General features: G+C 38.8%; 1 protein-coding gene across 1 annotated transcript in view; it reads right to left on the reverse strand.

Annotated features, from left to right (window-relative positions):
- Positions 1 to 13,793, reverse strand: part of ACADL (acyl-CoA dehydrogenase long chain) — a 65,151-nt gene that overhangs the window by 26,671 nt on the left and 24,687 nt on the right. The window contains exon 5 of the mRNA XM_027770219.1: positions 6,011 to 6,077. Coding sequence (XP_027626020.1) covers positions 6,011 to 6,077 — 67 coding nt within the window. The remainder of the gene's footprint in view (positions 1 to 6,010; positions 6,078 to 13,793) is intronic.

Consider the following 13,793-nt stretch of genomic DNA (forward strand, 5'->3'; position numbering starts at 1 on the left):
GGGGAAGGGGTGCTACCACTCATGAATGGGGTCTGGAGGGTGAAGTCTCAGCAGAAAATCTTCATTAGTTTAGTCCCTGAAAGCAATAGTTCTCAGATCCAATGGCATCTAATTTTTTCTAACCTATTTCATCCGATTTTTAAAAATCTGTTCATTTATTTTCAGTTATACTGTCTTTACCTTATTTTCAGGCCCTCGTCATTTTTTTTTCTTTTTTTTGCTTTAGTTTCTCTTACTGATTTCTTTGCAACTCCATCATTTATCATGATGTCAAAGAGATCTTTCTAAAATACAATTTTATCATATTACTTTCACACTTAAAACTCTGTTAACTACTAATAGGCTTCTGGATAAATTCTAACCCCTTAGCAGGGCATGTATCATTCTTCACAAATAAGCAGTTGGTCACTTCTGCCCTATCTCTTATTCCACCTCCTTCATTTCTAGTCAGCTCTATTGAATTACTCGTTGTCCACCACACTCCTGGTCTTCCTGATGTATGGATCTTCAAAAATCTTGTTTCCTCAATTTAATAGGCATTTTCATTCTGTTAGGATGAATTCTACCCTGGACTAAGTTCAGACATCATATCTTCCAAAGAACTCCCTAAATTCTCCAGGCTGGGTTAAGAACTCTCCTACCATCCTGAATTTATCAATGTCTTTGCACTTATCCAGTTATATTCAAATGACCATCTATCATCTGTGCTTAGAATAGTTTTTGGCATACAGGAAGACTTCAGGAATTTTTAGAAATATATTTTGCAATATATATTCCTCAAAAAATTTCTATAAATCATGGAAAAAAAATTTTTTTCAAACAGTATTGCTCCATTACACCATCCACTTGCTCAAAGAACCTTTTAGGTCTCCCTACCTTCCTAAGATAACAGTGACTATTTGTATAGCTGACATAGTTAAATTGTTAAGAGTGCTTTAAAAAAAGTTGTTACTTCCTCTTTATGGAGGCAGCATCCTCAACAGGATCTTCACGCCATGATCCTTTCCCAAGTCTTGCAGCCAACCAGTGCCTGTAGGTATGTCTGGCATGCTCAAGTCTTGGCACACAAACATGGAGACTTATATATGGCCTCTAACATCAGGTAGCAGCACACTGACTGCACATGCCACCATGCTGGGCCTGGGCCTGGGTGGTCCATGAATGACACAACATCCAGAAGGTAGTAGCTGTATGCTCTAAAATCCATGGTCTCAGAAATGTATTAACTATAGATAAAAGACCAGCAATAGAATGGAAAGGAATGTAGAAGCAGTGCATAGAGCAAAATTTATTTACTTTAATATTCTGTTCTTGACTTAGTAAAATCATGTAGAGTTCTCCTTGGAAGTAATTACATAAGAGAATGAATAGATTCTGAAATATTTCTTTTTTTTCCCAGTTACTTGTTTATTTCTAATACACATTTATGAAAGTATGGGAACTATCAACATATATCCACATGTGAAGTAATTTTATCAACTATAGCGCTTTTTTAGAACAGGTTCTAAAATAGTTCTATAATAAGTGAATGTTTCCACATTGATCAATCCCCTTTTCTTTTCTATAGGGTGTGTGCACTCACCAGAAAGACATAGAGAGACAGAAAGTGAGAAATCACACCCCATGGGGGATGGCCATGCCACAATCCCTTCTCCTCCATTCTCCTCTAGGGATCTTGGACATGCATGCACACGCCCCTGGTGTGAGTTTAGGCCACTGGGTCCAGGACTCAAACCGTGGTTGACTACATGAGAGTCCAGCAACATAGCCATTACACCAACTGCTGGTCCCAATCCCCTTTTCTAGTAAAGTTTTAAAATAATCTTCATTGTAAGTGGACTTTGTAGTTTTTTTTCTTAATTACGACAGTCAAAACATTTGAATAGGGAACTGACTCTGTGGCTGAGCAGTAATGATGTTGCTTAAGAGAAGTCAGTTCCCACATGGCAACTGAGACATGCTGGGCATGAAGAGCCAACAGGCTGGAGGACTGGAGGAAGGTGACTGCAACATGACCAGATCCCATAGAGGGTGCTCTTCTCTCTGTCTCTCATTCTCACTTTCACTTACATGTACACATTCTCTATTATGAATTAAAAAAAAAATTGAGGTCCAGCTCCATGGCCTGGTGGTTAAGGAAGCTGGTTCCTACATGGTCAACTGTGTGGTTCAAGTCACAGACCTGCAGCTTGATAAATACTCAGAGTGCATGTGTGCGAGGGCCCAAAATCCCCAAAGAAGAGAGAGATGGAGGAGAAGGGATTGCAAAGCAATCATTCCACAGGGGGATGCTTTCTCCTTTTGCTTGCTGTCTCTGTTTGATGGAATCTCACACCCTAAAAAAGGGGGACTCAGTCAGCCACTGTAGTGCAACAGTAATGCAAGTGCCATGCAAGGTTGGAAGCCATAAGGCCAACTTCAGGTTTAGATCCTGGATCAGCCTAAAAACACTCCAGGTGCATACACAGGCCCCCAGGATCCTGAGGAGCTAGAATGCTGGGGAATGGGGATCACAGCAATGATGAGACCCTGTTGAAGGTGCTTGCTTTCTTTTTCTTTCTCTTGTACACACATGTACTATTCTTAAAAAAAGATTGAATAAAGTTGAATTACACCAAATTTAAATTGTTCTATATTGCATTCTATGCACTCTTTTTAGACTTAATGTTAATATATAATTATCTTCCTATACCATTAAAAATTTGGTGTTACTGGGGACCAGTAGATGGCGTAATGGTTACGTTGCTGGACTCCCACATAGTTGACTGCAGTATGAGTCCCAGACCTGGTGGCTTAAAACTCATGCTGGGCGAGTGCTGAAAATCTGGAGAAAACGGTGGAGAAGGAATTGTGGCATGACCATCCCCCTGGGGATTGATTTCTCGCTTTCTGTCTCTGTTTGTCTGGTAAGTGCACGTGCTCTATAGGAAAAATCTCTCTCAAAAAAAGTTGTTACTATTTTAGTGGTTGTATATTAGTTCAGATGTACTATATGTAAATATGTATAGTATATGCAAGTACATATTCCTTCACTTTTACTTACTTTCAATTTTTTGCTTTCCTTATTAGAAGACACTGTTTTTGAAACAGGATCATTATTATCTTTCCTGGATGGTTCCCACAAAGATCATGACTGATTAGATTGGGCCTGCTTAGAAAGCTAGAATCATAATGGACTGTGGTTCTTATTTCACTTTTGAACAAATAGCTTACTCTTCTTTCAAAGTAAACTCTGTGTATACAGACAGTTAATTAATCATACCCTGCAGTTAATATGTTTATTATTATCCTTAAGATGAGTAACTTAGACTAATATTTCTTTTCCTTTTTTAGAGAGAGCTTTTTGCTATAGGGTGTGTGTGCTCTCCAGGGAGACAGAAAGCAAGAAATCACCCCGCAGGGGGATAGATACGCTGTAATCCCTTCTCCTCTAGTCTCCTCTCAGAAGTTTGGGCACACATACTCATACCCTCAGCATGAGTTTTAAGTTACCAAGCGTGGGACCAGAACAGCAGTCGACTACTTGGGAGTTCAGTGATGTAGTCATTATGCCACCTGCTGGTCCCATAGACTAATTTTTGAAAAATGTCCTTATTTACCTTTATCTATCATACATATTTATGGCATTCAATATGGTTTTTCAAAGCATATATGTAATGTGTGATGATTAAATCAAGAATATTACCATATAGTATATACGAAAGACATTAGTGACCCAAGAAAATCTATAAACAGTCAGCTGAACTGGCATAATTGTAACACAATGCTCTATGATGCTGAAGTCATATGGTCAGTTCCGTGTTTGTGTCCTAAAGTCTCCCTGTACATACTAGGTGTGCATACGTGCTCATGATCCTGGCTGAGGTGGTCATGTTATAAGGGAACTATTTGGAGTGCCTCTTTCTTTTGCTCACTCTGTCTCAGAAGAAATAAAAACCTTTTTTTTTTTCTTTTTGGAGAGGTTTTCGCTATAGGGCACGTGTGCTCGCCAGACAGACAGAGAGAGACAGAGAGAGACAGAAAGCGAGAAATCACCCCCCAGGGGGGATGGTCACGCCGCAATCGCTTCTTCTCCATTCTCCTCTCGGGATCTTGGGCATGCACGCACATGTGCCCGGCGTGAGTTTTAAGCCACCGGGTCCGGGACGCGAACCGTGGTCGACTACGTGGGAGTCCAGTGACATAGCCATTATGCTATCTGTTGGTTCCTGAAATAAAAACCTTTTTTTAAAAAAGAATTATTTAGTTAATTTTATCTATTATTATTTTTTAAAAATTTTATCAGAGAGAGAGAAAAATAGAAAGTGAAGAAGCAAACTGCTGTTTATAGGACTCGAACTGCGGTTGATTATGTGGGAATTAAGCACCTTCACCATCATACTACCTGCCTGCCCTGGAAACAAAAACTTTAAAAATTGAAAATTTCTCAGGGCGTAAAGAAGACCATATCCAAATTTAGAGATTCAAAATGCACATCGATATATCAAATAATGAGAAGTACACATTTTTCATATTTATTTCACAGTATAGATATTTTTATGTATAATATTTACAAAACTATATTATGGGGAACCAGCAGTTAGCGTAATGGCTATGTCGCTGGACTCCCACGTAGTCGACCGCGGTTCGTGTCCCGGACCCGGTGGCTTAAAACTCACGCCGGGCGCGTGTGCGTGCGTGCCCAAGATCCCGAGAGGAGAATGGAGGAGAAGGGATTGCGGCGTGACCATCCCCCCTGGGGGGTGATTTCTCGCTTTCTGTCTCTGTGTCTCTCTCTGTCTGTCTGGCGAGCGCACACGCCCTACAGTGAAAATCTCTCCAAAAAAACCCAAAAAAACAAAAACAAACAAACAAACAAAAAACTATATTATGGAATATTCTTAGAACCAGACTGTTTAAAATGTGGTCTGCAGACTGATGTCAGTCCACATACTGTTACCAGTCTCTGACAACACAAGTACAGAAATTGAGAGTGTTTTTTAGGGTTTTGACAGTGTTACAAGATTCAAGCTGGTGATTTTATAAATACAAAGGCATTAGCTTAAAACTAATTAGAAATAATTTATTTTTAATGAGAAACAAAAACTACTTTTCCAACAGATGTTGGAACATAGTTTCAGGAAGACTTCCTTAGAACAGTGTAGAAGATGAACATCTCTCCTTCCCTTAACACTCAACCAATAACAAATATTTACTGAGCATATACTAGACATAGCTTTAGGTAGACACTAATATCATTTCTCCCTGTGATGTAAGATTTTAAGTGATATGTTAACTCCTGAGCCCATTAGTAACCTTAATTGGAGGGACTCTCCTATTACATGGAGACTCTCCCATTAAGTGGAGTCAACCTATCAGTGGGTTGATTGAATCTTAGAAAGATTACAATATTATCTGCCCTCAATGACATGGTATTCTAAGGGATATATTGTGTTGTCAGAAAAGTCATGATGCATTTTCACAAAGAATAACAAAAAAATATGTCATGACTTTTCCAACAACTCATGATATACTCCTGAACTATCTGTAACCTTAACTAGAAGTGTTCTCCAGTTCTATCAGTGGGTTGACTGATTCTGAGAAGGACTTAAAGACTCTTAGATTCTACTACTGACATCTTTCTCACCTTGATATTTTGAAACTCTTCTTGATATTTATAAGAAAGCTTTTTCCCCAAAAATACTTAATCAACATAAACTTTAATTATTGTTTGTATTACATTTGGGCAATATGAGCCACATTGTCCCTCTATGGTTTGACAAATGTTGTTTGGAAGCTACCATTGCCTTTGCCATCTTAGCAAGGAGGTATTGAAAAATGGAACACAGAAGAGGCTAACACTGATATCATGTAATGTAAATGTTGTACATTTATAATGGTTTCAAGAAACTTAAAACTCAGTTCTTATGTGATTCCCTGGATCTAATAGAATTAATGATGAGTAGTATTTGAGACATGCTATCCATGACAACTCTGGAGAGAAGAGCTACAGATGCCTTTCTTTACACACCTTGCTTCCATTGAGAATCCAGTCACTTCCATCCTTTCTGGCATTTGTTTTTATTCCTTGTAAGTCACTGTATTTGAAAGAAAAGATGAAAAATTCATTAACTGGTAGTCGGCTATTATAGAACATAACAAAACCCAGCTAGCATTCAAAATCCTCAAACTCAACTCACATGCCATTTCAAGGCTCAATCCATCCTTGAAAGTATATATCCTGATGTACAGTACTTACCCACCCTTATACAGCTTAGTTCCTTCCTTAGCTCTGTTCCTGAAAAGTGTACTTATTTAATAGACTATGCCTCAAATGTCACTTCCTCTGATAAACTTGCTCAAGAAAGAGAATAGAATATTTTTCTAAATATAAACATATATTTGATATTAAAACATGAAAAAATACAGGAAGAATTCCAAAGGAAAAAAATAATTAAAAGCTAATTTTACTTCCTGGAATGAACATTTAAAAAAATCTTTCCAATCTTTTTCTATGGATACATATATAAACATATATATGTATTTTAATAAAACTGGAACCACACAAAAGATTTTGATCTCTGGGGCCAGCAGGTGGCGTGGTGGTTAAAGGCACTGGACTCCCACATGGCCAACTGTGGTTCAAGTTCTGGACCTGGTGACTTCTTTTCTTGCTTTCTCTCCCTCTCTCTCTCTGTCTGATCAAACTAAATAATAATAATAGTAATAAATAAAGTTATATACAATAATTCTTTTAAAAACAGATTTTGATCTCTCTCTCTCTCTTTTTAAGAGAGAGAAATTTTTGCTATAGGGCACATGTACTTGCCAGAGAGACAAAGAGACAGATAAACAGAAAGCAAGAAATCATCCCTGGGAGGAATGGCCATGCCACAATCCCTTGTCCTCTCATGATCTCAGGTACACACGCACAGGCGCCTGGTGTGAGTTTTAAGCCACTGGGTCTGGGACTCAAACTGCGGTTGACTACATGGGAGTCCAGCAATGTAATCACTCTGCCTTTGCTGGTCACAGGATTTTGATCTCTTAACAATATCTAATGTTTTTCTATAAGATAATTTGTATCCATTGTATAGAATGTCTTCATATGAAAGGCCGACCTTGTTGCCTAGTGTTTAAGAAAACTAGATCCCACATGCCTGACCATGGTTCAAATTCTGGCTCAAGCAACCTGAAAATCACACTGGGCACATGTGTATGTGTGTCCAAAATTCCAAAGAGATGAAGAAATGGAGAGGATATTGCAGCATGACTACACCCCACTGAGTGGTGCTTTCTCCTCTTTCTTTTTCTCTCTCTGGATAGTGCATGAGCCCTCTGGCAATAAAAACCAAAATGCCATCACACAGAATTATGATTTTTGGGGACCAGCAGTTAGCGTAATGTTATGTCACTGGACTCCCATGTAGTCGACTGTGGTTCGCATCCAGGACCCGGTGGCTTAAAACTCACGCCGGGCACATGTGCGTGCATGCCCAAGATCCCGAGAGGAGAATGGAGGAGAAGGGATTGCGGCGTGACCATCCCCCCTGGGGGGTGATTTCTCGCTTTCTGTCTCTCTGTCTCTCTCTGTCTGTCTGGCGAGCACATACGCACTATAGGAAAAACCTCTCCAAAAAAAAAAAAAAAAGAATTATGATTTTTAAAAAAATAATCCCCTGTTGTTGAAACTAATGTAGCTTCCAATTTTCATGATTATCTTACAACAAATAACATCACATGTAAATAACCACTCATTTATTATTTTGAGATTATTTTATGATTCTTCTTATATGTGCACTTTATATTTTGTAACCTATAGCAATTTGTCTAATGCTCTCTGTATTATCCTGAATAATGACTCAAAAATATCAGGTCCTAATTCCTGGAACCTGTGTTACCTTATCTGGAAAAAAGGTTTTGCAAATGCAATTAATTTAAAGATCTCAAGATGTGGAGATTTTTGTGTATTATCTGAATAGGTCCTAAATTCAATCACAGTTATCCTTATAATAGAGAGGCAAAGGGAAGTTCCATGGATAACAGACAAAGGATAAGAAGGCAGTGTGGCTACAGAGGCAGAGAGTTAAGTGAAGAGGCACAAAGCCAATGGATGCCAACGGCAACAAAGAAGGAAGAGGCAAGGAGCAGATTCTTTCCTATGAGCTCCTTGGGGTGTGCCACCCTGTGGATACCTTGATCTGAGCTTGATGATACTGATTTTTGACATCTGGCTTTCCAAACTGTGAGGGAATAAATGTCTATTGTTTTAAGCCACCGATTGTGTGGTAATTTGTCACAGAGCTATAGGAAACTAATATGCTTTCCTAGAGCATTTACCCTGAATTTCAGTTATTAAGAAAGAGGTCTTACCTTTCCCACCTACCACACTCACCAGACCAAAGCTTTTTGAGAATAAAGTGTATATCAAGATCATGGTTTTATGTCTCTGTCTAGCATATTACTTTGTACATAACAAGCACTCAACAAGCATTTGTTGAATACTTATTTAAAATGTCAAGTAGGGCTAGCCTATGCATGGTGGTTAAGGTGGTTGGATTCCAAATGGTCAATACTGTAATTTGAATCCCAGGCCCAGTGGCTATAAAACATATGGGGCATCCATAGGCATGTGACCACAGTCCCAAAAGGAGGGAGAGATGGAGGAAAAGGGATTGCAGCATGACTAAGCCCTGGGGGAGGGAAGAGTGCTTTCTTGCTCTCTCTCTCTCTCTCTCTCTCTCTTCAGTGAGCACCATTTCTAAAACTGGTAAGAGTGGCTTCCTGTGTCTAAACTGTGGGCAAACAATACGGTGTAGGCTGAACACCTGCTTTTCTTCTGGGAGTCTCAACTTTTGGTTCATAGGCAGAGGGTTCCTATGTGACCAACCTCCAATGATATCCTGAGCACTGAGTCTCTAACGAGTTACATTCTTGTGCTCAACATTTCACACTCATTGGTACAAGTTGTTGCTGAAGGAATTAAGCAAGCTCTGTGTGACTTCACTGGGAGAATCTTGGAAACTGCTCCTGGCTTTCCACACACTCAACCCATAAGACTTTTCCTTTTGCTGATTTTGCTTTATACCATTTCACTGTATTGAATTATTGCCATGGGTATGAGATATACTGCCTTGTGAGTTGTCCTAGTAAATTGTTGAAATTGAGAGTGATCTTGGGCTCATCTCACACACCAAAGCATTATAAATATTAATTCAAAACCTAACCATTATACATCTCATCACTTCAAACATCACAGGGAAGTGCCAGAAGGAGACTGTGTATAATACAGAGCCACCTCTCAGAAAGACAAGTCCAATGACAGAGATCTGTTAATCAGTTTGATTATCACCAAAGGAGGGATGCTAATAGTGAGCATTTAAAAAAATTATTTTATTTATGGGACCAGCAGTTAGTGTAATGGCTATGTCGCTGGACTCCCATGTAGTCAACCGCAGTTCATGTCCTGGGCCTGGTGGCTTAAAACTCACGCTGGGCGTGTGTGCGTGCATGCCCAAGATCCCAAGAGGAGAAGGGAGGAGAAGGGTTTGTGGCGTGGCCATCCTCCTGGGGAGTGATTTCTCACCTTCTGTCTCTCTGTCTCTGTCTGTCTGGCGAGCGCATGCGCCCTATAGCAAAAACCTCTTGAAAAAAAAAAATAAATAAAGTGAGAAAGCGAGCCATCAGGACTGAGGCTCAAAGCAGTCAGTCATGCAGGAGCCTCTTTAACCCCTATGCCCCCTGCCAGTCTCTATAGTGAGCATTTTAAAGCAGAATGCTGTTACACTTTAACATTATAATTTTAATCGCAAGTATGAAGTCATCAGTTGCTAAAATCCATAAATGCTTTGTTAAAAATAATCTTTCTACAAAAGGATATATTAAGGGAAATGGCATAGCCCAGTCAGTAGGTTTTTCTTAAAGTTTTGAAATGCAAATAGTAACAATCAAAAATGGTTTAAAAATATACCACTTAGTAATACCAAGAATTCAGATCCTCTCTTATTAAGTATCACTATCTCAATTTCCCTGACACAGACATGGATGCTCAGAGATTCTACCCAAGATCACAGAGTTGGTATCAGACCACCTTAGCTCCAAATCAGTCATCAATTTGCTATATGAACTGGGTTAAAATACTTCATTCATCATTTTCTGCTTTCTCATTGAATAGAGATCATATTATCTCTATATTGCATATAGGTTATTATGATAGCCAAATAAGAAAATCAGTATGAAAATACTTATAAAGTATTAAGGTAACCTGCAAATATACGTAATGAAACCTCCCATACACATGACAGAGAATAGAGCCAGTGAAGCTCTGGCAGTTCTGTAGCAAATACAATCTGCTCCTGGGAGGACAAATCAAAGGAAGACTACAGACGGCAGCTAACCTATCTCCGAGAAAAGGCAAAACAAGCAGCACATATTATCTTCTCTCTTCTTTCTCTCCTATGCATTTTTTCCTTATTTCTCACCCTAATTCTTTAACACTCTAATATTCTTAATCTGTAGCTTTTCTCTGCTCCTGCATTTTCTTTCTTACAGTCCCTTTGCTTGTTTCTCTAAATATCTGACCAATTTTGTTATCCTCTCTCTCACTAACCTTCCATCCAATTCGCCTCTTTTCTTTTCATTTTCTAAATTTTCTGTACGGTGCATGTGTTCAGTGAAGACAGAGAGAAAGAGAAAGCATCCCTCAGGGAGGATAGCCACACCTCAAGCCCTTCTCCATTTTCCTCTCAAGATTTTGGGCACACGCATCCAGTATGTTTCTCAAGCCACTGGGGTCCCAGACTTGAACTGTGCAGTTGGCCATGTGGGATCCAGCCACCTTAACCACCACATCACTTTGTTGGCCCTGCATATTCTCTCCATTCTCACTATTGGTTTCCTTCATAATTACAACACCTAATGACAGACGAAAGCAGAAGGTTTCAACAAAAATTGAATGAGCCTTTGTTTGTATGTGTAAGTTGGAAATAAATTAATCTCTTTTGCAATGGGTTGGAATTTGAACATACTAACCACAGGGTTAATGTGACTCAATCATAACATGGCAGTCAGCCAGTCATTCTAGAGACCAAAGTCCGAAGTGAAAAAAAAAAAGATGATTAAATTCTTGCCTGTGCAAATCATGTTTTTATTTTCTGTTTATTTACTTATTTTAAGAGAGATTTTTGCTATAGGGCACATGTAATCACTGGAGAAACAGAGAGAGATAGAGAGACAGAAAGTGAGAAATCACTCCCCATGGGGGATGGCCATACTGTAATTCCTTTTTTTCCATTCTTCTCTCAGGATCTTGGACATGTGCGCACATATGCCTAGCATGAGTTTCAAGCCACTGGGTCTGGATTCGAACTACTGTTGACTATGTGGGAGTACAACGACATAACCATTATGCAATCTGCTAGTCCCCAGATCATGTTTTTAGGCAATATAACAAAGACCTCTTATGTCTGGCAAAATAAGTATCGGTGTTGACCTACAGTTAAGGCTTGAGAAAGATAATGCAATTCAAGTGTATTGTATGTGTGACATTATAGATTAAGAAAAGTGATATTATAGAATATTAAGACATTTTAAAATAACAGCTCTGTCAAAAATTTTTTTTTATAAATTAATCATAATACCATAAGGCCTGATCTTAACAGTAACAAGTCCTAAATTTTCAATTACTGCTTTTTTATTTCTTTATGTCACATGATCAGTGAGAGGGAAAGTGAGAAATCACTCCTCATGCCAGATGGCCATGCAACAATCTCTTCTCCTTTATTCTCCCCCCAGGTCCTTGGGCATCCATGCATATGTGCCTGGCATGAGTTTCAAGCCACTGGATCTGTGACTCAAATCATGGTTGTCCATGTGGGAGTCCAGTGTCCAGCGATGTAACTGCTACTCCATCTGCTGGCCCCCCAATTACTGTTTCTAAAGCATCAAGTTGTTCCTCTCCACTGCTTATTTCCCGTTGGCTCATATACTGCTCATATGTTGCTGGTCTTTTTAACATACCATTTTCCTAACTGTACTAGCCTAACTACTACCTTTTGTTTCCTTTTCCCATCACCACCCAACTCTGAAAAAGAATAGTCTGTAACCTCTGTGTATGTTATCTCAACAACCACCTCACTATTTTCCTAAGGAACTTCTACCCCTCTCAGTTCTAATGAAATCACAGTTTAAATCACCAGTGGCCTGCCATGACCTCTTCTCATTTCTTAACATCTTTTGGCCTTGACATTACTAACTTTTTCCTACCCAATCACCATTCAAATGCTTCCCTGTGTACCCATACCAGAGCACCTGTCTAGATTTCTTTCTTTTTAAATACCCTATCCTTTGGTCTTGGTTGCTCCATCTTATTTTGTAAAGTTCCAAATGAAACAAAACACCTAAGGTTTCCTCCTTTGTTCCTTTTTTATCCTCTTTCTTTTCCCCCTGGAAGATCAGGTCCTGCTATATGAAAGCTCTTCCCCCTCATTGTTGCATTACTGAGTCTTCATGTTTTTCAGATTTAGTTTAAATGCAACTTCTTTTTATAGGCATTCATATCAAAAGTTGTTTTTCCCTAAAAACATACATACTATTAGTCTCTAACACAGCACTGTTTATTAAAATTTGTAACTACAAATCTATTTTTTTACTTGCTTCTTGTCATTTTCCTCAATAAGCACAGAGACCACAACTTTTTTTGTTTGCCACTGTGTACCTGGCACATAGAAGACACTTACTAAAAACTCAGCAAATTACTGAATATGGTAGTCTCCCCTTTATCCATAGGGGATATATTTTGAGACCCCCCCATTGGGTGCCTGAAACTGTGGGTAACCCTGGTCTCTATATAAATATGTTTTCCCCTGCATGAACATACCTATAGTGAAGTTTATCAGAAGAAAGTACTGTTCTGGGAAAACCAAAGAAGTAACAGTCAGAAACAAAGAAATAAATGGCAACTAGACAATGGCCAACTTATATGTTGGGACAGGTCCAGTAACATCGATAATAACATTGAATGTTAATGGATTAAATTCCTCGCTCAAGAGACACAGACTGGCTAAATGGATTAAAAAACAGAAACCCTCTATCTGTTGCCTACAGGAAAACCACTTCATGGATAAAGATCATACATAGACTGAAAGTGAAGGGTTGGAAAAAGATTTTCCATGCAAATGGGAAACAATAAAAGTCTGGAGTCGCAATATTAATTTCTGACAAAATAGGCTTTAAACACTGTTCGAAGAGACAAAGAAGGGCACTATATTGTAATAAAAGGGTCAATCGATCAAGAAGATATAACGCTTATAACCATCTATGCTCCTAACACAGGAGCACCCAAATATGTGAAGGAAAGATGTTAGATCTAAAAGGGGAGACAGACTGCCACACACTAATTGTTGGAGACCTCAACACCACACTATCCCCTCTGGATAGATCGTCTAGACAAAAAAATAGGTAAAGAGATAAAGGATCTAAATGATACCATAAATCAAATGGACTTAACAGACATCTATAGAACTTTCCATCCCAAAACCACGAGATACACTTTTTTCTCACTCCCACACGGGAACTTCTTGAAGACTGACCACATCATAGGGTACAAAGCAAGTCTTTAAAGATTCATACCCAGCACCTTCTCCGACCATGATGGAATTAAACTTGAGTTTAATTTTAAGAGAAATCCTCAAAAATACTCAAATACATGGAAGCTGAATAACCTGCTCCTGAATGACTCCACAACTACTGAAGAAATAAAGACTGAAATAAAAAGATACATGGAAGCCAATGACAATGAGGACATGAGTTTCCAT

This window comes from Tupaia chinensis, unplaced genomic scaffold (genome assembly GCF_000334495.1).
Source record: "Tupaia chinensis unplaced genomic scaffold, TupChi_1.0 Scaffold000018_1, whole genome shotgun sequence".
Lineage (NCBI taxonomy): Eukaryota > Metazoa > Chordata > Mammalia > Scandentia > Tupaiidae > Tupaia > Tupaia belangeri.